The sequence below is a fragment of the Ammospiza nelsoni genome, chromosome 16 (genome assembly GCF_027579445.1).
Source record: "Ammospiza nelsoni isolate bAmmNel1 chromosome 16, bAmmNel1.pri, whole genome shotgun sequence".
Taxonomy (NCBI): Eukaryota; Metazoa; Chordata; class Aves; order Passeriformes; family Passerellidae; genus Ammospiza; species Ammospiza nelsoni.
The window spans coordinates 3,060,750-3,087,046 of NC_080648.1; the positions used below are offsets into that span (position 1 = coordinate 3,060,750).

At 54.0% G+C, this 26,297-nt stretch overlaps 1 protein-coding gene across 13 annotated transcripts in view; it reads right to left on the reverse strand.

Moving 5' to 3' along the window:
* Positions 1-23,378: 23,378 nt before the first annotated feature.
* Positions 23,379-26,297, reverse strand: part of LOC132080365 (protocadherin gamma-C5-like) — a 230,175-nt gene continuing 227,256 nt past the window's right edge. For 11 of the 13 annotated variants that reach the window (XM_059483500.1, XM_059483495.1, XM_059483496.1 and 8 more), the window contains exon 4: positions 23,379-25,773. In XM_059483500.1, the coding sequence (XP_059339483.1) occupies positions 25,547-25,773 (227 nt within the window). In that variant the 3' untranslated portion in view covers positions 23,379-25,546. The remainder of the gene's footprint in view (positions 25,774-26,297) is intronic. The other 2 variants (XM_059483493.1, XM_059483490.1) reach the window with 1 other exon arrangement.

Genomic DNA, 26,297 nt, shown 5'->3' on the forward strand with positions numbered 1-26,297 from the left:
CCTGAGCCTCCTTTGCTCCAGGCTGAGCCCCTGCCCAGCTCCCTCAGCCTCTCCTGGGGCTCCAGCCCCTTCCCAGCTCCGTTCCCTGCCCTGGACACACTCCAGCCCCTCAATGTTACTTTAAATCCCTGCTCGTTTCTGCATGTGAAATATGAGCAAAAATCCCACTGCCAGCCTAGGCTCTGGGGGGCAAATATCCTACTAATTCCTGCTCCCATCTCATCCCACCCCACTCGGGGCTGGGGCTGGACGGGAGAGGGCACCAGAGCTGCGCTGGCACTGGGGTGGTGACCGTGCATGTGTCACGCCCGCACGTGGGGACAGCCCAGCCCTGCCATGGGGAGGACGAGCAGCTGCGGCCGGGTTAATCTGCTTAGGCTGAGCGGCAGCACGGGAGTGAAAGGGAGATTACAGAGCAGGGGGGCTCGGGCAGCCCGGGATGCTCATTGGAGAGGCACCGGAGACAACTGGGGCGAGCACAGAGGGAGAAGAACTCGGGGGAGATGAGAGGAGCAGCCAGAGAGGCCTCAGTGGGCAGCAAAGAACAGCTGGGGGCTCAGAGGAAGGGAAAGGCTTTAGGAACATGCCCAAAAATTTTTGTGGAGCATCCCCCACCTCCTGCTCCCCAGGAGGAAGGTGTTGCCAGGCAGTCTGGGCCCCAGTCCATTCCCTCCATTCCAGAAGGGGGAGTTGGATGCATTTCCACCCTCTCATCACACTCAGGGACATGCAAACATTCCCTAAAGCATCTTCAGAATGGAAACCCACTGGACTTTACCCTCTCCCTGAAAGACATGGGATGTTTCTTGTCCTTTCCTAGGGTAGGAACAGGATGCCATTTTTTGGAGCAGAGCAGGGTGTGAGGCTGCTGCTCACAGAGGCTCCATGAGGGATTCCAGGGACAGGAATTCCCCATTCCTGCCGTGCTGCTCTCACAGGTCTGCTGTTCTCCTTGCCTGTGGCTGGTGGGGCACAGTGATGGATGTTCCATGGGGAGTTATGCAGTCCTGCTGTGTGGAAGAGGTTTTACAGTGACTTCTGTGAGCCAGAGAGGAGTTTGAAAAGAGGATCCATGTTTACCCCTGAAAGAATTTCCTACCAAAGTTGTTGATACAGAAACCAAGAAAGAAAGCATGAGAAATAAAAGAAACCTGTCACTGCCTGTCCCAATGAGTACTTTGTTTGTCTCCTGACCAATGAGTAAAGTGTAAACTTAGGAGTTTTATAAGAATGTATAAAAAGCATGCATGCTAGAATAAAAACTGGTCTGAAGCCTTCTGAAAATGGAGTGTGTTGCTTTGCATTGTCCCCATCTCTACCAGGACACTGCTGGAGCAGGGAAGCATGGCAGGGCAGGAGGTGCTTACCAAGCTGTCTCTGCTGTTCTCCTTCCACAGGGAGCTCCAGGGCTGGGAGGAATGGAAAAAAAGCAGTACCTGCTCTTATTTGTGGTGTTTGCTCCTTCCTCTCAGCTGTCAAGGAAACCATGGCATGGGCCGCATACCCAGCTGGGGTTGCTGTGGTTGCTGACGTGTTCTGGCCTTTTAATCCAGATCCAAAATAGCTTCTCCACCCCTCCATTTGTGCTGGCTGACAGAGCACCTTCCTCAGTGCCATCATCTGTTCTCCTGCCCGGGAATGAGGCCCAGAATGCCAAAGTGTTTCTTAGAATCATAAAATCACTGAATAGTGTGGACTGAAAGGGACATTTAAAGGTCATCTGGCTCCAGCCCCAACCACCTTCCACCAGGGTAGAAGAGTGGGGAGGAAGATCTCTCAACCAGGCATTTGGAAAAAGAAAACCAGAGCAGAGAGGTAGAAGTGGGGATGCTATTACTTTTCTATTTCTCACACAGGAGGAGGACAAAGGTCAGGAGAAGCATGAAGAGAAATCTCCAAAGTTTCCACAGCCTAGGATGGCACTGAAATTTTTGCTCATCTTTACATGCAGAAAAGAGCGGGGATTTAAAGTAACACTGAGGGGCTGGAGTGTGTCCAGGGCAGGGAACGGAGCTGGGAAGGGGCTGGAGCCCCAGGAGAGGCTGAGGGAGCTGGGAAGACTCAGCCTGGAGCAAAGGAGGCTCAGGGGGCCCTTGTGGCTCTGCACAGCTCCTGCCAGGAGGGGACAGCCGGGGGGGTCAGGCTGTGCTCCAGGGAACAGGGACAGGAGCAGAGGGAACGGCCTCAGGCTGGGCCAGGGCAGGCCCAGGGTTGATTTTGGGGAAATTTCTTCACGGAAAGGGCGGTCAGGCCCTGGAGCAGACTGCCCAGGGCAGTGGTGGAGTCACCATCCCTGGAAATGTCCAAAGGCCACATGGATGTGGCACTGGGGACACGGCTCAGTGGTGACCACAGCAGTGGTTGGACTCAATGATCTCAGAGGCTTTTCCAACCTAAACAACTCTGGGATTGTAAGGGGTTCTTCTGCCTTTTGGCCTCAGTGGGCCCAGGGTTAATCTGTGCTTAGCCCAGCCTTGCTGACCCAGCAGCCAGCAGCAGCTGGCCCCTGACATGTCCTGGTGCTGTGACACTTGGGGTGTCCCTGTACCCCCTCCCTGATGGGTTCAACTGTGGGCACAGCACCCCATGTGTGCCCAAATGCCACCTCAGCTGGTGGTGACAGTGTTCCCTGTGTCCCACTGACACCTCCCTGAGCTCTTTCACCCCTGCAGCTCTTTCCCAGAGGATCACTGTGTGCTCAGACCACAGGAATCTCTCCACTGCAATCAAAACCCTGAGGGGACACTGATCACTGTCACAGCCATTCCAGACCCAGCTTCCCTTGTGGGGGAGGAGTTCCCCCTCCACAGCTGCAACAACAAGGGGCCCTGCCCCCCTGTCTGGGGGTGCAGGGGACACAAGGGCTCCATTTATGGGGTAGGAGCCAGGGCAGGGAGTCCCAGGGCCATCAGCCTGAACTCTGCCTGTCCCCATGGGATTTTCTCCCCCTGGCCCTTGGGTTTTCCCTTTTTCTGCTCTTTTCAGAGGGTGATTTCAGGGCAGGGTGCCATCTGTGTGGCCCTGTCATGGCTGAACCCTGGTGAGCTGCTAAACACCAGCAGCTGCTCAGTGACCAAACACCTGCCAAGGGGAAGTGATGAATGAATTCCTTATTTCGCTTTGTTTGCAGGCTCAGCTCCTGCCTTATCTATTAAACCACCTTTATCTCAACCCTCACCCTTCCAGTCCTGCCCCCACCCCGCTGTGGGGACTGAGGGAGGCTGAGTGGGGCAGAGCTGCCAGGCCTGGGCTGGGTCTGGCATTGCTCTGGGTGGGATCCTGCTGGAGCTGGTGCTTCCCTGACCCCTCCTCCCCATGGATCTCCTATCTGATGCTCTGTGCAGCTGTCCCAGTGGGGTTCTCCTTCAGCTGTCAGGGCATTTCTCCATGCCCTGTTACAGTGCTGAGGAAGGCAGGAGGAGCTCAGTGTGGGAGCTGTGCCAGCTCTGATCCCCATTCCTACCATGGCCCATTCAGCCACCTGCAGCTCCATCCCCAGACTGGGGAGGAAGGGGAAAAGCTGTGGGGCTGCTGCTTGAAGGAGCTGTTGTGGGGGAGTGAGGTCAGGGAGAGGGAAAAGCTGCAGCACCATGCAGGGAGGCGAGAGGACCAGGGCAGGGTGATGCAATGTACCTGAACAGCTCAGGCTGCAGCGAGCACCAGCCATGCCCCTTGTAACTGCTCTTATCAGAATCTTCTGAGGGCCCTCTGGAATCCATCAAGGTTACTAAGACATAAACTGTGCTAAAATAAGAAAGAAAAAGCTGAGGAACTGGATAATGGGGAGCAGTGAAGCACCTGGACTGTGATCAGTAAGAGCCTGAAATGAGAGACGTGGGACTGCAGGCAGTTCTTCAAAATGTGTTTATTATATACAAATGCTATTTATTGTATACAAATGCTGTTTATTGTATGGAAGATGTGACAGCAGTCTCAGGTTGTGGGTGACAGAGCCAGGCCTACAGCTGTCAGCCACAGCTATGGGCAAGACTGAAGCCCCTTTAGTTCTGGTTACAAAGGATTATATTTTTGTCTTTGCTGAGCATCTTAATACAGAATAACTAATCAACACCTTTACTATTACCTACAGCCTATCATAACTACCATCATTACCATATTATGGTCACTACTATCCAATCACATGAGTTAGTATGTTACAATTTAAGATGTTTTTCAGTTTTCTTGCAGTGGAAAATTCTTAGACCTTTTTTCTACTTGCCACATGGCATGTCTGTTTGTCTGTGGTATCTTCCTGCTTTTCCTAAGATCTATTTCTGCTTGGTAAAAACATCTTTTTGTTTGTGGTCAACATATCCTTTGCTTTAGTCATAAAACCTCCTTCCAACTCAACTCAAACTTTGCTTTTGTAGCTGTCCAGTAAGACTGGCTCAGTAATTGACAATTTACCCATCTATTGTTCTTCTATATCAAAACTTACTTCCACTTCTATTGTGCTCTCAGGTTCTACATTCAGAGAGCTTTCTGCCAAGCACAGATATCTGTGAAACTTTCTTGTAAAATTTTCATCCTTCCCAACAGTGACCAATCCCATACTCTGAGAGGAGCAGCAGAACGCCTGGACAAGACAAAGGTACAAGTAAGAAATGTGTGACCAGCATGTGCAGAGAGTAAAATGTATAAATAAGTGCGTAATATGAACAATAAACAGCTTCTGATTAATCATATTGGTTAGTTGTCCTGAATTTCCCACAGGGCTCAGTGTCCTGGGCTGGCTCAGTGCTTGTCCTGCCCCCAGAGCTGCACCTGCCCAGTTCAGAGCTGCTCTGTGGTTTCAATGCCTCAGCCAGTGTCCTTCTCTGTCACCTTGATGTCACAGCTCTGCCATCTGCCCCCAGCACACGGGGAAGTGAAGACAGAAAATCGATCCCAAATCCATCACTGCCAGTCCAGGGAGAGCAGGGGCTGAGCCAGGCTGGATGTGGGGGCACTCTGATTTCGCAAACCAGGCACAATGCCCAGACCCTTCCCTGCCCTGTGGGTGGTGATGTTCCTCTCTAACCCCAAATGGAGCCAGGGGAGCAGGGCAGGTTGCAGCTTTGCCAATGACAAAAACATGCTGGGACAAAAATCTGTATATTGAAGGTAGAGGCAGAAATTTCTGAGTCTTCCTGAAATGTTTTGTCAGTCCTGTCCAAAGCCACTGCAGCCTCAGAGCAGATCTGGTGGGGATGAAAACCAACATCTTTGGGCAGGGGGTCCAGCCCAGCAATCCCTAAATACTCATTGCCCAAAATTATATTAATGCTCAGTAACTCTGGGGTTTCCTGTCCTGCTGCTGATTTCATGCTGATAAAGCCCACCTGAATTTCCAAAGGGGTCTCTTGATGAAGCTGAGTTCCTGTGGGAGGAGAGGGGAGGTTCCTACATGGCTTCAGCCAGGTATTGAACTGGCTAAAAGGCAGGAAACAAATTACAGCAGGCAGTCTGGGAGCAGTAGGAATATTTCTGACAATGTTCCAGCAGGGAAAAAGCAAAAGACTGATTGTGGAGGGGTGCACAGGGACCTCACCTGGATGTCTGGGGGCTCAGAGGGCCACAACAATGCTGTGGGGGCTGGGAGTGCTGGGAAAGGGTCCAGGGAGATTTTAGAGCCCCTTCCAGTGCCTAAAAGGGCTCCAAGAGGGCTGGAGAGGGACTGGGGACAGGGCATGGAGGGACAGGACACAAGGAATGGCTTCCCCCTGGCAGAGGGCAGGGTTGGATGGGATTTTGGGCAGGAATTGTTCCCTGTGAGGGTGGGCAGGCCCTGGCACAGGTGCCCAGAGCAGCTGTGGCTGCCCCTGGATCCCTGGCAGTGCCCAAGGCCAGGCTGGACACTGGGGCTGGGAGCAGCCTTGGACAATGGGAGGTGTCCCTGCCCATGGCAGGGGTGGGATGGGATGGGTTTTAAGGCCCCTTGCAGCCCAAACTATTCCATGGCTCTGTGATTTTTCATACAAACAGAGATTGTTAAAGTCCCTTTCACCATTCTGTGATTTTATTACCTCAGAAGGATTTTCCTGCCCTGGCTGCTTTTCCTATCAAACTCCATGAACAGAGGGATGCTCCAAGCCAACAATTCCCAGCTGGAGCAAAACATGGATGTGTGGGGTGTCCATGTCATGTTTGCAGTATTACAACCTCAAAGCCCCCTCTGAGATCAACAAATCCGCGGGAAAGGAAAGAGAGGAAGGAAAAGCAACCACAGCAGCGGCTTTTTTTCCTCCCCTTTGTTTTAATTTCGCTGTGCTGCCTGCAGCTCTCGCTCTGCTGCCTGAGGAGGGACCTCATGAGCCAGATCAGATGGAGAGGGAGGCAGCAAAGGGAGTGGGATAACCCTGGAGCTGCTTATTTCAGGAAAGGGGCACGGAGGAGGCATATGAAATGATAAACCGGAGGTGTTTGTGTCCCCGTTGTAAGGAAGAGCTGAATGAAGCTGGGAGGGGCAGCTTTAAATGCCAAGCTGTCACTTCCAGCCCTCCCCTGCACAGGATGTCGCAGATCTTTATGGTTTGTCCGGGTTAAAAAAAGCAATGGGATACATTTATGGAATAAAAAGGTGGGAGGATGTGAGAAAATTCACTGTTTGAGAAAGATGAGAGCGTCGGTGGGGGCGTGAGGGAGCTGCAGGGAGCGGAGGCAAGGAGGGCAGGAGGGAAGAGCAGTCTGCCGGGTTCGTGCTGTGGTGGGAAGGGGGTTAGCCGGGGGGAGAGACGGGCTGTGGGAGGAGGATGGCTCTGCCCGGAGGAGCAAGGAGCTGTCGGGCTCAGGAGAGGGACTGGGAGCGTGGGAGAGCAAAGCCCGGGGGGAGCGGGGGCTGCCGGCTCAGAGCGGGGTGTGCAGGGCAGGAGGACAAGCGGCGCATTGAGAGCAGCCCCGGCTGCCTTTCAGCCCCGTCCAGCTCTGCCCAGCCCAGCTGGCAGCTGGGGGGACACCCCACATCCCCCCCTTCCTGCAGCCCCGGGGGCTCCGGCACAAAGCCTGGCAGCTCTCAATGCTCCCTGTGTTGTCTGCGCTCACCAAATGCTCCTTCCCTGCTGCTGCCAGAGCCCAGGGGCTGTGACCCAGCAGCAGCACCCACACAGAGCCAAAAGAATACCCACGGCTGGGGGGGACGGCTTGGAAGGGGGAGGGAAGGGAGATGTCCAGATTTGGGGGATTGGGGGTCCCCTCTCAGGCAGGCTCCGTGTGTGACAGCCCTGCCCTGCACAGCTCCTGCCTGAGCCCCCCTGTGCACACCCCAGGGTCTGTGTTTTAGGGCTGAGGACACACCCAGAGGTGGCATCTCCTGCCCACTGTGCCACAGTTCCATCTTCCTGCGTTTGCAGAGGGGGCAAATGCACCAAGGAGGGACGAGGGGGGTTGGCAGGGATGCTCTAGTGATGCCTTGTGCAGGCTGGCCTAGAACAGAGCCCAGACAGAACTAAAGAATAAAGCAGGGATATATTAGGAGGCCTCCATGGATCCACCTTGGGCAGCACAAAAGCCCAGACAGAGCTGCACCCAAGATGTACCAAAATGGTCACAAAATGCACGACTACACGGTCTCTCACTTTTATCAGTTCTGCTCTATTTGCATATTGGAGCTAATTGTCCCATTCCAGCTTTAGCCCATGCAGTCCCATCCTACTTGTTTTTCTCTCTTCAGCCCACGTTGTTTGTGCTCTTGGGGCTGAGACTTGGATCATTTGTCCTTGGTCCCCAGCTAGAGCAGGAATTGTTTTGTCTCCCTGCTCTGTGCAGAGCTCACTATCCCCTAATATGAAGCTCATACCCACACACTAAAGCATCACAGAATCCGAAAAATATAGAAGTTAAACCTGAAGCATCCCCAGGGCATGGAGATGGTGAGAGAGGGGTGCTCCGTTTGTGGTTGTCATTTACCAGTCTCCAAAAGGATTTTAAATCCTACAGCTTCCTCCTGCACTGTTTAACGTGTCTGCCTTTGGAGGAGGGGATCCCTCAGGAGCTGGGGAGGACAGCACGGGAAGATTTTCAGCCCTGGAAGGGTTAAATCCTCCCGCCAGCAGCGCCTGGGCAGTAACTCGGCTGCTGCCATCCCTGAGCAGGTCCCCTCCCTCCTGCCGCCTCCTCCCGATGTACAAACGCCTCTCCCGGGGCACCGCGGGCAGGAGCGGCGCTGCCGGTGCCCGTGCCAGGGCCGGTGCCAGGGCCGGTGCCACACTCACCCCGTGCCCTCGGCACCCGGCTGGCACCGGCAGCTGCTCTAATTCGGGGTTCCTGCCGCGGGCGTGGCGTCATGAGCTGGATGAGCTCCGGCTTTAAGCTGCAAAGGCTTCTTAAGGAGAGAAACCCCTGTCTGGCTCCGGTTATTGGGGCACCGGGGCTGGGCTAAGCGGGATAAGGCCGGGGAGTGGAGCAGGGGGGGCGGGGGGGCTCTGATCCTCTGCCGGCACAACCCGGGAGAGCCTGGGACAAAAACCTCCGGCACAGAGCCCGCCTGAACCGGGGAGACAAGGGAGAAACAGGGCATGCACGGGAGGCACAGGCAATGCACAGGGAATGCTACCAGGGGATGCACAGGGGATGCACGGGAGGAACAGGGGATGCACGGGGAATGCATGGGAGGCACATGGGGTGCACAGGGAATGCATGGGATGAACAGGGAATGCATGGGATGTACAGGGAACGAATGGGAGGCACGGGGAATGCCACGGGAATGCACAGGGGATGCATAGGTTGCACAGGGAATGCACAGGGAATGCACGGGAGGAACAGGGAATGCATGGGATGCACAGGAGATGCACAGGATGCACGGGGGGCACATGAGATGCACAGGGGATGCACGGGGAATGTACGGGATGAACAGGGAATGCACGGGAGGAACAGGGAATGCATGGGATGCACAGGAGATGCACAGGATGCACGGGGGGCACATGAGATGCACAGGGGATGCACGGGGAATGCACGGGATGAACAGGGAATGCATGGGATGCACAGAGAATGCATGAGGTGTACAGGGAATGCACAGGTGATGCATGGGAGGCATAGGGAACGCGCCGGGAATGCACAAGGAATGCACAGGGTGCAGGGGGTCCACAGGGAATGAATGGGATGCACAGGGGATTCAAAAGGAATGCACGGGGTCCACAGGGAATGCTCAGGGAATGCACAGGATGAACATGTAATGCACGAGAGGCACGAGAGGGAATGCATGGGAGGCACAGAAAGTGCATGGGATGCACAGGGAATGCACGGGAGGCACAGAAAGTGCATGGGATGCACAGGGAATGCACAGGGAACATACAGGGAATGCAACAGAGGCACAGGGCATGCACAGGATGCACGGGGGACACAGGGAATGCACAGGGTATGCGCAGGGCATGCACAGGGAATGCACAGGGGATGCATGGGAAGCACAGGGAATGCCCCGGGAATGCACAGGATGCACGGGGTCCACATGGCATTCAAAGGGAATGCGCAGGAGGCACAGGGAATGCACAGGATGCACAGGTGATGCATGGGGTGTACAAGGAATGCACAGGGGATGCATGGAAGGCACAAGGAATGCACAGGGAATGCACAGGATGCACGGGGTCCACAGGGAATTAATGGGACCCACTGGGGATTCAAAAGGAATGCACAGGAGGCACAGGGAATGTTCAGGGAATGCACGGGAGGCGCAGGAGATGCACAGAGATGGACAGGGTGCACAGGGGATATACAGGGAATGCACAGAGTGCACAGGAGACACACGGGAGGCACAGGGAATGAATGGGAGGCACAGGGGATGCACAGGAGGCACAGGGAATGAATGGGAGGCACAGGGAAAATGCATGGGACGCACAGGGAATGCACAGGATGCACAAGGGATGCACTGGATGCACAGCCTGCTAAGGAGGTTGTGTTTGGAGCTCTGCTGTCCCATTTGGGTCACTGTGCTGCCCATCGGGATCTCTGGGGTTCTCTGGCGTTGGGGTGTGTCCTGGTTTAGGGCAAATTTGAGAGAGAACCTCCAAAGGGTTCCTCTGGAAAGCAGATTCAAATGGGCCCTCCCCCAACTGGTTCAGGAAAATATTTCCTTGGAGAAAAGTGGAAAAAAACCCTGTTTATTTAACAGGAAAAGCATTCACCAGCACAAAAATGAACAAAATAAACCATAAAACCTCTTGCTACTCCAAAAGAGATGACAAACTCAGAAAGTTTATTTTTGTGGGTTGCAGCAACTCTCACTCAGTCTCTTATCAGTCTCTTATCAGTCCCTCTGGCCCAGGCCCAGCCTGGTGGGCCACAGGTGGAGCTGCCAGTGCTCTTCTTGGTGTTTATCTGTTTCTCTGGGTCTGGATTGAAGGCACTTGAGACAGTAATTCCTGTTCAGACTCAGGTGTTTATTATTTTTATCAGTGAAACAGTCTCACTACTGTGAGTTTTGCAGCTTTTCATTAGAAGACACAAAAGGGCCAACAATCTCTTGTTACAAGGTCTTTTAAGACTAAACTATCCAATTAAGAAGTGACACCTGGATTATTTTCCCTTTTAATCCAATTACTGATCCCAAAGAGCCCCCAATGCAGACTTTTCTGCCCAATTACAAAATGCCACCCAAACCCATGAAAGAGAGGGAAGAAGTAGAAACCCAGGACAGCACCCTGTGCCCTCCATCTTGCTGCCATCCACAACATACTGAAAATCCCAAAACCTCAATTTCTCACCAAGTGACACACCTACACTACTCTCTATAATCTATTTCACACTCTTGTGGGTTCCAGTCTATTTTGAAGCCTGGGAAACTTTCTCCATGAATGAGGGTCAGAGTCAGTGCTGCCCTGGGGGTCAGGGCACCCCAGAGCAGACAGAGAAACCTTCCCAGTGCTCTGGGTTTGCACAGGTGTTCAGTCCAGAGCAGGTTTAAACAGTTTCAAGAAAAATAAAAACCACAGTCCAGGGAACTTCTTTGCCCCAGCTAGCTAAAACTAACTAAAAGCAAAGGAGAGCTCTGTCCTGCTGTCTGTCCATCCACAGCACAGTCCAGGAGGAGGAATGTGGAGGAGTGAGAGCAGTGTCTGAAAACAAACTGAGCTTCTTCTCTCCCCCCTTTGCTCTCAGACCAGCCTTAAAGGTGGAATATGTATTTCTGGGCTAAACAGACCCAAGGGGGTACGAGCATCATAAATTCAGCCCAGGACAGGTGAAACAGGAGATGTCTGAGCCCTGAACATGAGGCACTTGGGCACTGACCCCGGGGACAATGTCTGGACTCTTCTGTGTCCCCAGGCCTGGTGACCCCTGGGGAAGGTCTGTGCTAGAGCTGGCCTGGCTGAGCTCTCCCCCTGTTTTTACCTTCACCTTGCTTTCAGAGACAGCAAAACCAGTGAGGTGACAAGAACTGGAGCATCCCTGAGCCCACCAGCTGGACACTGATCCTGGAAAAAGGCAGAAAGCTGCTGGAGCCAAGTGAGCCTTCAGTAAGTAAAATAAAGATTCACTCTGGGACCTAGGCATGGCTGTGAAGGGTAGTTTATTCTCCTTCTGGCTCTTGGGGCTGTTTGTGGTGGGGTTTCTGCTGTTTTGGCTCTCCTGTCCTGTAGGAGTGTTGGGGGTAGGATGGTCGGGATGGAGGGAGACGAGTTCCTGTAGCCAGGTCTGGAACTTGGGGTTTATTGCAAAGGGCCAGGGTGCAGGGCCCTGCTGGGAGCTGCCAAACACAGCTCAGAGCAGGCTGAGAGAAGAGAGGGGGAGAGAGGATGGCAGGGTGAGAGAGTAGAAGGGTAAGAGAGCGAGGTTCCCATTACAATACAATAAATCTTCTTCTGTGTTGAATATTCTGATTCTCACTAACCAATCCAGTACAAGATACAAATCCTATAGCATTTCCATACAGCCTATAAGAATCATTACATTACCACACTGTGTTACACTTTAAACCCTAAAAACTCCTCTTTGGGCCCCTTCTGCCAAGCTGTTGGTTCTGCTCTGACCCTTGGAGCTGTCTGCAAGCAGAGGGTGTTGTTCCATCAAAAGGGGATTACCTTCAGCTGGCCACACCATTGTTTTCCAGTTTTTCAGTAACTGAGGGATCTCAAAGCTTGCTTTCATTTCAATCTTGCTTATAGTTTCCATATTCTCAAAATCTTTTGCCAGACAATCATGTTTATAAGGCTTTCCTGTTCCATCTTCCCCAACACTGTCCCATTTGGGTCTGTCTCTGCTGACAGCTGAAGGGTCAAAGGCTTCAGCCACGGGGAGGAACATCATCTCAGGTGCTGGTGGTGGAGCAGGCTGGGCACAAAGGCAGGGACAGAGTAAAGCCACAGCCATCCCTACACATCTCTCTGTGCTGGGGTCACAGACAGGGACCCCAGGGCTCATGCATTACACGTTTTGAGTTCTTTTTTTGTTCTAATTTAACATATTTATAACATTGAGGTAATGGAGGGATCCATAAGAGCCCAGCATCACCTGGGGCTGGCACAGAGCCTGACTGTGTCACATCCCTGAAGGAGGGGGCAGGCTGATCCCAGCCCAGGTAAGAGCTGGGGCCTTGGGAAGGTGGAGAGGGAAATAGGGTGACTGGAATGCTTGTGGAGAGAAGGCATTGGTGCCCCCTGATCTGGGAGAGCCAGCACAGGTGTGGCAGCAGGGTCTGGGGACATGGCTGGGGTCAGCATTTCCTGCAGGAACCTCTGCACACCAGAGCACTGCTGGGAGCACTGGTCCCTCCTGCGCTCGCACAGAACCTTTGAAGCTTTAATTTTAATACACTTCTCATAGAATCACAGAAAGGTTTGGGTTGGGGGGGAACCTTACATCTCCCCTTGTCCCACCCCCACCACTTTCACTGGAACAGATTGAGTAAGAGCTCAACAGCAATAATAATTCCATTTTTCACAGCACTGGGGGCATTCCTGGGGCTCGCTATCACCCCGCGGGTTGGAAGCTCTAACACAAAGCCGAGCGAGCCGCGGGCAGCGTGTGCCTCATGCCAGGTCAGCCCCGCGGCCCCTCCCGGGGCGTGGCAGGGCAGCGGTGCCCTCTCGGTCCTCTCCCCGTCCCCTTCCTTGTCCCGTCTTGGTCCCCTCCCGGCCGGGCAGTGCTCGGAGCAGTTCTTTGTGCTGGGCACAGTGCCCACTGCCCGCCCCTCTGTATCCCAGTGTGACAAACACAGCCACCCTCCTGTGAACATGTAAAAAGTGTAATAAAGGACAATGGGAGACAAGGAGCACAGAGCAAAGGTTATTACAGCTGGTGCATCCTGGCACTTCACCAAGTCACCTTCGGGGATACCCCTTGAATACCTTTTAATTACATCATCCCTTTGCATATTCATAGACTCTTATGCACAGTAAACTTTTCCCCAAACCAGTTTACATGTTCCAAGAACTATTCAGCATATGTCCTACTTGGATCTGCCTTTTTGGAGCACGCAGATTCCTTGGTTGTGGTTTTAGTCCATTCTCATCCCCCCCAATTTTTGGGCCCTGGCCCACTCTTTCTTCAGAGGGTGAGTGCTGCTGGCTGGCAGATCTGCACAGGTGTGCTCATCCTGTGTGCATTTGGTGTTATCCCATCCCAGCAGGCAGTGTAACACAGCACAATGACATCAGCTATTGCACCGAGCTTAACTAACAACAGAAATAAAAACTACATCTTTATAACAAAGTTACTTTAACAACACACATGTAAAATCCATATTCATATTTGCAAAAAGCCAATAATATGTATCTACATATATAAAATATGTATCAAGAACAATAACAATAATAAGAATTATAAGAATAATAGGAAGAAGAAGGGTAAGAAGAGGAAGAAGAAGAAGAAGAAGAAGAAGAAGAAGAAGAAGAAGAAGAAGAAGAAGAAGAAGAAGAAGAAGAAGAAAAGTAAGAAAAACAAAAGAGAGAGGAGAAGGAGAAGGAGAAGGAGAAGGAGAAGGAGAAGGAGAAGGAGAAGGAGAAGGAGAAGGAGAAGGAGAAGGAGAAGGAGAAGGAGAAGGAGAAGGAGAAGGAGAAGGAGAAGAATCATCAACACCAGGAGCTGCAGATGCAGCAAAGCCTGAGGAGGATGGGCCCTTGGGAGGAGGTGGGGGCATTCCTGCAGAGGAGCTCTGTGCTGGAAAGGGGAAAGGGAGAGAAATGCTGGGTTTAGAGGGCAGGATTTGCTCTTGTTTGGCCACTGGCCACAGCCCAGGGAGTCCCACTCAAACCTGGGTGAACCCTGGTGCTCCAAGGGTGTGGGATGGAGCACTGGACACACGGTTTGAGCCATGAGGGAGTCAAGAAGGGTGGGCAGGACAATTACAGCACTGGTCCTGTATAGGAAATGAATCTGTAGAAAATTCTCAAAGCTTGACAAAAAGTTTATATGCATTGATTGTTGTAATAACAATGTTAGTGATAGTGCTTTGTGTTCTTCATTGTACTCAACAATCGATGGAAAAAAGCATCAAAGTTTTGTCTGTAGAAGAGAGAGGGGGAAATGAATTCGTAGAAAATTTTCAAAGCTTGACAGGAAGATCACACAGTGTGCATCTGTATGCAAAACTTGAGATAAGAAATGCTGACTTGGAAATGCCATGGAGTAGGACAGACATTGTTGGGAGAGAAATGGTGTCAAAAAGTGGCTTTGCAAATAAGACTAGATATTTTAGAGAAAGAGAACTATGAAAGATACATTGTACTAGGAGCCATGAGGAGTAATTTTAGATAATTAGCTTTAAGGCATTTACAATATGGTGTAGCTAAAGCTGATAGGCCAAGAAATGTTTATAGTAGATTGTAATTAGGAAATAGTTGACGTCTAGAAATTATAAATTATAAATATATATATTATATATAATTTAAAAATTATATATATATATATAATTTATATATATATAAATTATAAATTATAACTTGTATATAAATTATAACATTTATGTTGTTTCACCCTTAACATGAGACTAAAACCAGAGTAAAAGTTTTTTAAATGCCTCTCAATTGCCCCATCTCTAAGTCAAAAAAGAGTTTAATCTAACAGTCCCAGCACCTGGGCTGTGAGAGGGCTCCTTGTGGGGCCAAGAGCTGTGCCACCCTCCTGTCAGGGTGCCAGTGCTGGCCAGGGCAGCCAGGAGCTGCCAAATGCCCTGGAAAGCTTCAAAATGAGAGAGAAACTGGGGCATGTGAGCTGAATTTGGGCCAGCCTGGAGCCCTGCCTGGGAGTTTGCATTTCCTTGCACCAGCTCCCTTTTTTCCATGGCTTTGCAGCTGTGGGAAAGCGATGCTCTGAGAGCTCGGTGTTATCATGGCAGCTTTAATGTACAAAAAATGGAGAAATAAACATGATTTTTGGTACAAAACTGTGTATCCTAACTTTGCTGGTGCAGAGCTGAAGCCAGAGCCGTGTGGCGCTGAGCTGCAGGGAGCTCATCCAGGCTGGAGCAGCATCACAGCTGAGGGGGGCTGGGCAGGGCCACCACATCCCCAGAGAAGGCTGGAAATCCCGTTCCCTGCCCCAAAAACCCACCTTGGCACACAGATGTGGGGTCTCAGAGCCCAGACACAGGCTCTGGGGGATGGAGGTGTCCCCCCTGCCCAAATGTCCCCAGGGCTGAAGGCCAGGAGGGTGGGGAGGGGGACGACAGGAGCTGAAGGTCAGGAGGGTGGGGAAGGGGACGACAGGAGCCACCCTCCCTGTCCAGCCACTTGTCACGATGGATCTCCCCAGGGACAAACCAGCAGCAGAGCCCTGGTCACTCCACTGGAGCCTGTTTGTCCCCGAGGGTGTGCAGACCTGTGTGACAGCTCTGTGACAGCAGTGTCCCTCCTGGTGACCCCCAGAGGGCTTGCAGTGACACAAAGAGCCCCAGCCCAGCCACCAGCTGAGTTTAGAGGTCAAAGCAGCCAGAACTGGGCCAGGCTGCAGCTCCCTGCTGCCCTGCTGGGACCAAGGACACCTTCTCCCAGATGGCCGCTCTGGCAGGACAAATGCTCATCCACGTGGCCCTGGCTTGGTGGCACGGGGGGTTTGTCCTTGGGACTGGTTTGGTGCCAGGGCAGCACAGGGACACCCCAGCCCGGGCTGGGCTCCTGCCCTGGGGCCCAGGGCTCTCTGCAGCTGCTGCTTGGCTGCCCAAGCCCTGCTGGCACCTCCTGGTGGGTGCTCCAAGGGCTGCCCTGTCCCTCCTGGTGGCCAACCCTGCTGGAGCTCTGGATGCTGAGAATTTTACACTTTCTGTGCTGACAGACTCTGACCCCCAAGAGAGCGCAACATTTGACCTGAGGCCGTGCAGAAGGCTTCCAAAATTGATAAATAGCACTGGGATTATGAGTGTGTAGCTTGATTAGAAGTGTGTAATATCACAAGGTAGAAAACCAACACAACCACAACCCCTCCTTTGCCCCTGCCTGAGGTGGGGAGCAGCCCTGTCCCGCATCCCTGCCACCAGCGTGGCCACCTGATGGTGGCCAAGAAGAAGAAGGACAGAGACTGGACATGCCCAGATTCCTCCATCTTGAGACCCCGAGCCCCCATTCTAAAACCCTCAAAAATCTGTTTTTCACCCCATGACAAACTAAGTATTATTCCACCTAAACTCTCTTGACTTGTAATTCTTCATATAAGGTTGGTACTTTTTTCCATGGGTCAAGTGTCACAGACATCTTTTATGGAGAATCCTTTCCTTAGGATTTTTCCTCCTGAGAAGCTGAGAGGCCTCAGGAACAAAATGTAAACAATGGTTATCTGCTGCTGTGGAATGCAACAGGTGCATCTGTGATTGGCCCATGTTGGTTGTTTCTAATTAATGGCTAATCACAGTCAGCTGGCTTGGACTCTCTGTCCAAGCCACAAAAACCTTTGTTATCATTCTTTCCTTTTCTATTCTTAGCTAGTCTTCTGATGAAATCCTTTCTTCTATTCTTTTAGTATAGTTTTAATGTAATATATATCATAAAATAATAAATCAGCCTTCTGAAATGTGGAGTCAGATCCTCATCTCTTCCTTCATCCAAGAACCCCAGTGAACATGGTCACAACCCCTCCTTCACCCCCTGTCTGAGGTGGGGAGCAGCCCTGTCCCCCCTCCCTGCCACCAGCGTGGCCACCTGATGGTGGCCAAGAAGAAGAAAGACTGGACACACCTAGATTCCTCCATCTTGGGACCCCGAACCCCCATTCTAAAACCCTCAAAAATCTGTTTTTCACCCCATGACAAACTAAGTATTATTCCACTTAAACTCTCTTGACTCGTAGTTCTTCATATAAGGTAGGCAATTTTTTCCATGGGTCAAGATCAAAGGCACAGGGTTCTTGGGCTCTGTGCCAAGGTCTCTGAGCCCCTTGGGCAGGGGCTCGAGCCCTCCAGGGCAGCCAGAGGAATTTCCCGGGTTTTGACAGCCGCCAGCCAGGTCTGTGTCCCAAAATGTCCCTGCCTGTTCCCCCTTTGCCACCCCACTGCTGCAGAGGTGTGGGGTGGAGCCCCCAGAACAGCACTGGCTCCAAGAGGCTTTCAGGAACGGGTCCCCACAGGCATGAACACACAGGGACTGCTGGGATAATTTAAAATCCAGGCCAGAGACCTGATTATTGCCCTAGTTTGCATCAAACCTCAGTTTGGGTTTTTTTAGCAGCCTTTTGATGAGCTTGTCAATGACAAGTTGCTAATTGAGGAGTGGGAGGCCCACAGTGTCCTGTGAAAATGGGGGAGAAAAAAAAGCCAGGATTAAAAAAAAACTGTTTAAACCTGGCACTGGGCCTGACTGCAGGGAGCAGGGGGATGGAGGGGAGCCAGGCTGGGGGCCTCAGAGGGACCACGGGGTGCTGCTCACCCCAAATCTCAGCAGGGGCTGGGGGAGCTTCAGCAGGGACACCCCCAGCACCCCAGGGTGCTGCAGCAGGGGGAGGGCTCTGGTCTCTCACAACATCAGCCCCCTCCAGCACTAAATAGAGCTCCAGGCCCCACATCTTTTTATTCCACACCCCCCTCAATATACTCCATGATTTATAAATTCCCTACACGTACTGCTGGGCTAACAAGCACACTTTAACGCACAAGCTAAAACATGAGGTAAAAAAGGATTGGGGAGAGATGAAAAAACACTGCTTTTAAATATTTTTGAAGTTATTAATGGTACAAACCACATTTTCTTCCTGCACCCCTGTGGATTATCTCTGTGGGGATGGTGGGGTTGTCTGGTACCCAGGAGCCCCTTCCCCAGTCCCCTCTGTCCCTGCACAAAGCAGCTTTGTCTCCCTGTCCCTCCCTGGCTCCCATCCCATCTCACCCTGCAGCACAAGGACCCTCCTCCTCCTTCTCCTCCCTTTATCGGGGGGGAGTCACAGCCCCCCAGTGCAGCTCACAGAGCCCCCCCAGTCTGGAGGGGATGGGGAGGATGGCAGGGTACCCATCCCAGCCCTGGCAGCTCTCAGGGTGATAGAGAGGATGGCAGGGTCCCCCATTGTCCCTGGCAGCTCTCAGGGTGATAGAGAGGATGGCAGGGTCCCATCCCATCGTCCCTGGCAGCTCTCAGGGTGATGGGGAGGATGGCAGTGTCCCCACCCTCAGCCCTGGCAGCTCTCAGGGGTGATAGAGAGGATGGCAGGGTCCCATCCCATTGTCCCTGGCAGCACCCACACTCTGGGGCCAGGGGTGCAGGTGGCACTGAGGGAGGGTGGGCACTGCTCCCCAAAGCCCCCTGTGCTGGGGTGCCTTGGGGGGCTCTTTTCCTCCTGCAGCCCTTGGTTTAAGCGGCTGCTCTCCCTCCCCTGTGGCAGCCAGGCTGGAGGTCACCCAGGAGGGCCCCACTCAAATCCCAAATCCCAAAACCAGCCCCACTGTTTTAGCCCTGTCAGGTCCCAGGACGTGTCTCTGCTTCCCAGCCCCAAACTGGCAGCGCCTCCCGAAGCTTGGCCAGCAGGGTGTGCTGGGCTCTGTGTCACCCAATCCCTGTCCCCACGGAGGAACAAACCCCAGCACAGCTGGGTCTGTTCCCTTTCCAGCTGCCAGACACCCCAGAAAAGCTTGGGGTGGTTTGGCTCAGCATTGCTGTCCATTCATGGGGAGAGGGGCCCCAAACCCCCTCCCCAAACCGGGCCTGGCTGCTTTTGTCGTGTGCCAAAGGGAGAAGGGGCAGGCAGTGCTGGGCACAGGCAGCTCCTGCACCTTGCCAGAAGAGCATTTGGGCTTTTCTTGGCCTATTTTCGGTGGGGTTTTGCAAAGCTCTGCCTTTGCCCCAGCTCCCTGTGGTTAATGGGGGCTGCAGGAATGCCTGAGGGAATTAACAGAGCCCGGTGCTTCCAGGGATGGTTTGCGGGGGCAGCCCTGAGCCCTGGGAGAGCAGAGCGATGTTCCTGCCTGCAGGGGCAGCAGCAGACCCTGAGACAGGCACAAGGGCTGGCTCGGTGACAGTGACCTTGGCAAGCGCCACCACAGCCCTGCAGGGGCCACAGTCTCCACTCGGGAGAGGGGGCACACACGGGGGCATCCCCTTGGAGCTGAGCCCTGCCAGTCACTCTGTGCCCGAACAGCTGCGCCCAGAATCCTTGTCTGGTTTGCCCTCATCCCTCCTGGCCCTGCCCCCGTCCCTCCTGGCACTGCCCTCATCCATTCCAGCACTGCCCCCGTCCCTCCTGGCACTGCCCCCGTCCCTCCTGGCACTGCCCTGCTGCCCTGCCTCCCCCAGCCCCATGACCTCAGGCTCTGGCTGCTTCCCTGGGACTGATCTCCTCGGGCACCCGGCCACCAGCACGGCAGGGACAAGGGAGGACAGACAGACAGACAGAGTGTTCTCCCAGCAGCTCATGGGGAGGCCACCACCGGGTTACACAGGCTGCAAAAAGGCAAAATACCACCTCATCCCTTTTTCTCCAGAGAGATGAGGGCTGCTCCTGCCCCTTCCCGTGATGGATGAGCCTCTGGCAGCTCCGAGTCCCAAAGTTGACCGCCAAGGGCCAGCAGGGCCCTCCCTCCCCCCTCTCCTTCCCCGCGGTCACGAGGCTTCAGTCAGCAAAAGGAAAATTTTATTCCATCTACGCACGCTTTATTATTGTTATAAATAATAATAAATCCCGGCGGCAGGAAGTGGATTTAGGGAGCAGGAAGGGATGTGGAGGATAGTGAAACTCCTCTCGCTTCCCCCATGGGGAGGGATGTGAGGTGTGAGGGGAGCCAGCTGTGTCAGGGGCAATAAAACCCCAAGGGATGTTGTGGGGAATTGGAGGGGAGCAGGGCAGGGGGATTGTGGGGGTCTCTCCCACCCCAGCCCCTGCTATGGATATCCCCTCTCCTCACCTGCCCTTTCGCCCCCACTGCCCTGTGGATCCCTTCTGGATGTTTTTTATCCCAAATATTGAATTTCCAAGTGCTTTTGGATGGCATTGGCTGCCCTCCCTCCTGAGGTGTTTGTGGCAGGAGATGCCACCAGCTCCAGGGGTGTCTCCTGCTCTGAACAGGCTCCAGCTCCCAGTGTCTGTGTCACACCCAGGGTGACCTCCCCAGTGCCTTTGGGGACCCCAAAGGAAGGGGTGAGGGAGACCTGCATGAAAACTCGGCATTTTTGGTGATTTACACCCTCCCCCTGCTTTGCTGGGTGAAGTCATGACTGGAGGAGCTGCTGGTGGGACTCAGCCCATGACCACAGCCTGATGGAGATTCCAGCTCCCCACCCAGCCCTCCCTGGGGCCCAGTGACAGGTCAGCTCAGCTCACATCCAATGGAAAACTGGCTTGGCTCTATTATTTTCTTTTTTTTTTTTTTTTAATTTTTAATTTTCTGTTGTCTTTTGGTTTCAAGGTCAGTTGGGAAAAAAAAAAAAAAAACACAAAACAAAACAAAACTGCTGCAAACAAGGGCTCCACCAGTTGGTGACATGGGATCAGCAGTACCTGTGGCAACTGGATGCTCCAGCTCTGCCAGGAGCAGGGAGTGACGTGGGGATAATCCCCAGAGGGGGAACAAAGGGGTTTCCACCACTGTGTGACCTGTTCCTGTACCACTGAGAGCTTCCAGCCCTGCTGCCTGTGGCGTGTGGAGGTTCCCTGGTCCCACACCAGGGCAGTACCTGGGAGAGGAGGGAGAGTGCTGAGCTAATCCCAGCGGTGGGGAAAGGAGATGGAGAAGGGGAGAAGCAGCATCAGGAGGGCTGGAAGGAAGGTGGGAGTGCCTCCACCAGGGTGGAGGAAGATCTGAGCCCCTCCTGGCTGTGGAAGGATGCTCAGGGCAGCCCAGCATGGATACCCTGACCCATGGATACCCAGGCACAGGGCACACAGCCCCATCTGGAACTGGGTGGGCACCCCAGAGTGTGCTGGTGAACCCCCTCGGTCTGAGGGGCACACAGCCCCTCACCCACAGCCAGCAGCGGGCACAGACGCTGGGACCCCCAGCCTGACCCAGCAGAGCCCCTCGGACCCAGCATGGCTGCAGTGAAACACCTCCAGCATCCAGGAACTCCTTCCCCAGGGCAAGTCACCCTTCCCGGGAGCAATGCCACCATCCCCACGGTGTCCCAGCAATGCCACCGTCCCCACGATGTCCGAGCAATGTCACCATCCCCGCCATGTCCCAGCAATGCCACCGTCCCCACCGTGTCCCTCGCCCCGAGCGCCTCCGGGGGCTCTGTCCTGCTTCTCTCTTTGTGTCCCTTTTGTCATGACCGTGACTCCAGCTCTGTTCCTGTTGCCTCCCCGAGCTCGGGAATTCCCGCAGCTCGCCACGCTGCGCTGAGCACGTTCCGCTCCCGCCTGTCCCCGCTAATTAGTGCGGCTGACCGAGTTTCCTTCATCAGCGCTAATTGGCCAGGTCTGCGTTCGCGGCTTCCCCTTCCTGGCTCTCTCCGTGCCCTGCGGTGATTTCAGCGAGAGAGAAGGGAAATGAAATGGAGCTGGAGGTGCCCCCTCAGTGCATCTGACACCATCCTGACACCGACACCCGCAGCTGGGACACGGGGACCCCGCGGGGCTCAGGGCACCGGGGAGGCGCCTCGAGCCAAACCCAGCCCTGGATCTCTGCAAAGCCTCTTTGTTCCCTGCCAGTGGTGGCTGTCACCCCCCTGGGGACCCGCTTGTGTGACCATCCCCTCTTCCTTCACCACCACCCGGTGGCATCACCAGCCAAGGGGGCAGTGACACCCAGTGCCATGGGATGAAGCCACCCGGCTGTGACAGGTGCTGGGGACAGCCCGTGGGTGGCACCTGGCAGTGCTCAGCCCTGCTCCCCATTAGCCGCGGGTCGATGGGACTGATCGCCCTGGAGCTGTCCCTGATGCAGCACAGGTGACCCAGCACGGGAGGGACAGCACCTCGGGGTGGGGACAGAGGACACGGTGTCACAGGGGCCCCGAGCAGCAAATCCCTGCCCTGGCACTGCCGTGGCCTCCCCTGTGGTCTGGGACCGCCTGTCCCAAAGGACGACACCCCTCATGTGTGTGTGTGTGACCAGAGCTGTCCCCGTGGGCTCAGGGGAGGCAGGAGAGCTGGGGCTGTGGGGTACGGCCCCACAGGGGATTTGGGGAGAGGGGTGTCCCTCTGAGAGGTGCATGGGGATTCTCAGGGGTCTGTGTGCAGCTGGAGGGGGTTTGGTGTCTCTGTGGGGCACTGGGGGATTTGGGGGGTGTCTGTCAGTCTGCAAGGGGGGCTCAGGGGGTGCTCGCTGTGGGACAGGGCAGAACTGGGGGGGTTTGGGGTACAGAGCTGCACCTGGACACTCTCTGGGGATGGATGGGATACAGGGATGGGGACTGCACCCTGCACACCTCCTGCGCTCTGCTAACAGAGGGGAGCTGCCCCAACCCCCAATCCCGGGCTCTGTCTGTCCGTCTGTCTCTTGGGTCTGCTCTGCCCCCGCCTCCTCCACCCTCCCCCTCACATCTGGCCAGCAGCAGCTTATTTTTTCCTCCAGGGTTGCGACATCCTGAGCCACGGGATGTTTTTCCTGAGCCTGTGCTGGACCCCTGGAGGGGGAGGGCGGGAGGATTGTCTTGGCCAGGGAGCTCCAGTGACAATATCTGAGTGCCCTCCCACCCACTGTCCCCAAGGGCAGAGAGGGGGAAAAGCAAATCAGACCAGGGCTGGAGAAGGGAGAGTGGATTCCTGCTGAGGATGGGGAAGGGTGATGGAATCCCAGCTGGGTCTGGTTCTCCAGATCCTCCAGGACTGGGCAACAGTGACCAGATCCCTGCTAGTGATGGAGAGGGCCAGCTGGAACCTCTGGGGGCTGCAGCTACCGACCCCATCATGTCCTCAGTCATGATCCACAGCCAGGTCATGCTCCACTCAAAGGCCTGGGTGACCACAGGATGGGGGTGCCACCAGAGCAGGCCTGGGGGCACAAGACTGGGGCTGCCCCTAGAGCATCCCCACTGCTGGAGCCAGGCAGGGGCTGAACCACCCCTGTCAGCCAGACCCCACCTGTGCCTCCCTTTCCCCACCAGAATAAGCACCATTCATTCAGAAGAAACCATTTTATTATTTTTTTTTCCCAAAGAAAAAAAGCAATATAAATATTAGAGTATAAAACTTGCGTGTAACACATTGACGTTGGTCTATATGGGTATAAGAAGGATATAAGCATATATATAATATATAAGTATAATTCAATATTAGACACATTGAAAGGGCAAACGTGTTTCATTTCACGCACACTCGGAGCACAGACCACATGGAAAGAAGATACAGAGAAAATTGAAAATACTGATGCCCACAAGTTAGTTACTGCAATTAAAAATAACACGCCACTAAATACACGACACTCACTACGCTACCTCAGATTTGCAGATTAAAAAGAAAATATAAAGACTACAATTCAGCTACAGCATTTCTAGAGGGGGGGCAGGTGGCAGCTGCAGGGGACAGGGTGGGAACCGCTCCCAGTGCAGCCAGCGCCGGAGGTGGCTGGATCTGGATGGAACACGGAGGATGCTCCTGCTGCCCTGTTTGGGGAGGGGGCAAGGGTGGGGAGAGCCTGGCTGAAAGGGCTGGGTCTGCTCGGGTGAGTTACGTGTTAGTGATTTAAAAAGGAAAAAAACAACACAAACCCCCCTGGGAAACTCGGTGTGGCCCCTTCCGGGCCACCCCACAGCTCCTCTCCTGGCTCTGGCTACACAAAGCCCCCATCTGCCTCTCCCGGGGGCTCAGAGCTGCTTTGCTATGGGAAGCTGGCCTGGTGCTTTGGTGATGGGCACATGGAGAAACCCTAATCCTCATCCTTCCATTCTCCCTGCAGGATACGAAGCCCAAAGCCAGCGGGAGCATCACCTCCTCCTCCAGGCTGGCCCCGCACAGCCCCATGTGCCACTCCCCAGTCACTGCCCCCCATTTTGCAGCATCACCCCCTGCTCTTGGGTCCCTTGTCTAGATCTGGTCCCCAGACACCACCAAAACAACCATCACTTACTCAGCCACCAACTCTGCACCAAAGCCATGCACCGGCAGCTCCGCGGATCCCACCCTTTGGGTGAGACCCCCAGAACTGCCCGATCACCCCAAAGAACCGAACTAGAAGCAATATTGAGTTTCCCCAGCCCACCTGAGCCATCCCACCCCCTCCCACCCCTTCCCCAGGGCAGCCCGGGCGGCTGCCGGCGCGTTCACACCACGTGGGCATGCGAGGACTGTGCGGGTCCGTGGAGCTACGGCGCTAGTGCAGGTGTGAGGAGAGGGACGTGCATGCAGACACCGTGTGCAGACAGTGAAACCCCGTCCCCGTGTCCCCTGGGGGACCTGGCCAGGCCTGGCCACGGGGGAGCGAGGCTCTCTTAGCCTTAATTCCATAAGAACATCGACTGTACATATAAATATTTACTGCAAAGAAGGTTTGAGATGTGTCTGCTCTTCGGAGACCCCTAGAACCGCTGGGGCAGCTGCCGCACACCTCGGCATGCTCCTCATGGAATTCCCTGACTCTCACACAGCTGGAGGGCTTTTTTCCTTATCATATTTCAGGCCATTAGTGGTTACACTTAAAAAAAAAAAAATTAAAAATGCTTAGGATGCAGCTTTGCCATATTCCCTTTGACTCATGCAATATAAACCTTTTTTTTTTTTCAGATGACAGGTAAGCAGGAACTGAAGCACTCCCTACCAACTTCCAAATTCCAAAATCCATCACTATCATTGACTGGGGGTGAATTTTAAAAATGGAAAATTTAACAGCAAAGAATTGGAGCATGGGCTTTAAGCTAAGAACTTCCTTTTCCTTTCCAAAAAATAGCTGAAGGGCTATAAATTAAAAGATCCACATTAAAATTATTTACACTGGGCAAAGCCGAGCACAAGCCTTGTGCCTTTCTTGGACTACCTGGGAGCAAACTGGATCCAAAGACACGGCAAAAGACCTTCTGCCCTGGCATATTCTAATACCCGAGGGATTGTATAAAACATTATTCACAGGGCACTTGTTTGTGTTGGGTTTAGATTCCGGATTGGTTTTCATCATGAGACCTGAGAGCAGCGAGCCCGTGCTCTCAGCCCTGATGATGACGAGATACATTCGCAGCATTTCCTACTTTTGCACCACAAAAAAAAATTCACATTCGTCCTCCGGCCTGGGCTGTGGTTTTGGGGGAGTGCTGGAGCCGGCTGCCCTGTAGCTCTAAGGTCTCCTTTTTCTTCTTCACTACTTCTTCTCCTTCTTCCCGGATTTCTTCTTGTTGCCGCCGGCGGGGGCGGCGTTCTTGGCGTCGCGCTTGCCGGCGGCGTTGGTGAGGGTGGCGTTGCTGCCCGGGATGTACACGTTCTGCCGGTAGTCGGGGACGTGCTGCAGGGTGAACTGCGGGCCGTAGCGGGCGCTCAGCCCCATCGTGCCATTGCCGCCGCCCAGGGTCGAGTTACCGTCAGCAGCTTCTGTGGGGAACGCCGGGCAAGGGGGAAAAGAGAAGGGCAGGATGTTAAACCCGGCTGGAGACCCCCACACCAAACCCCAACAGCCCCACAGGGTGTCAAACCCAAACCAACATCACCTTTGAGCTCCCCACAGGCCAGCCTGGCACAGATCCCCACCCCAACAGCCCCACAGGGTGTCAAACCCCAACCAACATCACCCTTCAGCTCCCCACAGGGCAGCCTGGCACAGACTGGGCACAGAGAAAGGCAGGATGTTAAAGCCAGCTGGAGACCCCCACCCCAAACCCCCACAACCCTACAGAGTGTCAAACCCAAACCAACACCACCTTCAGCTCCCCACAGGGCAGCCTGGCACAGACCCCCACCCCAAACCCCAACAGCCCCACAGGGTGTCAAACCCAAACCAACATCACCCTTCAGCTCCCCACAGAACAACCCCCCGCCCGAAACTGCCCATGACAAACATATTGTGCAGTCGCACCATTAGCGATGCATTAAAGGAAATCCGATATTTATTTATTTTT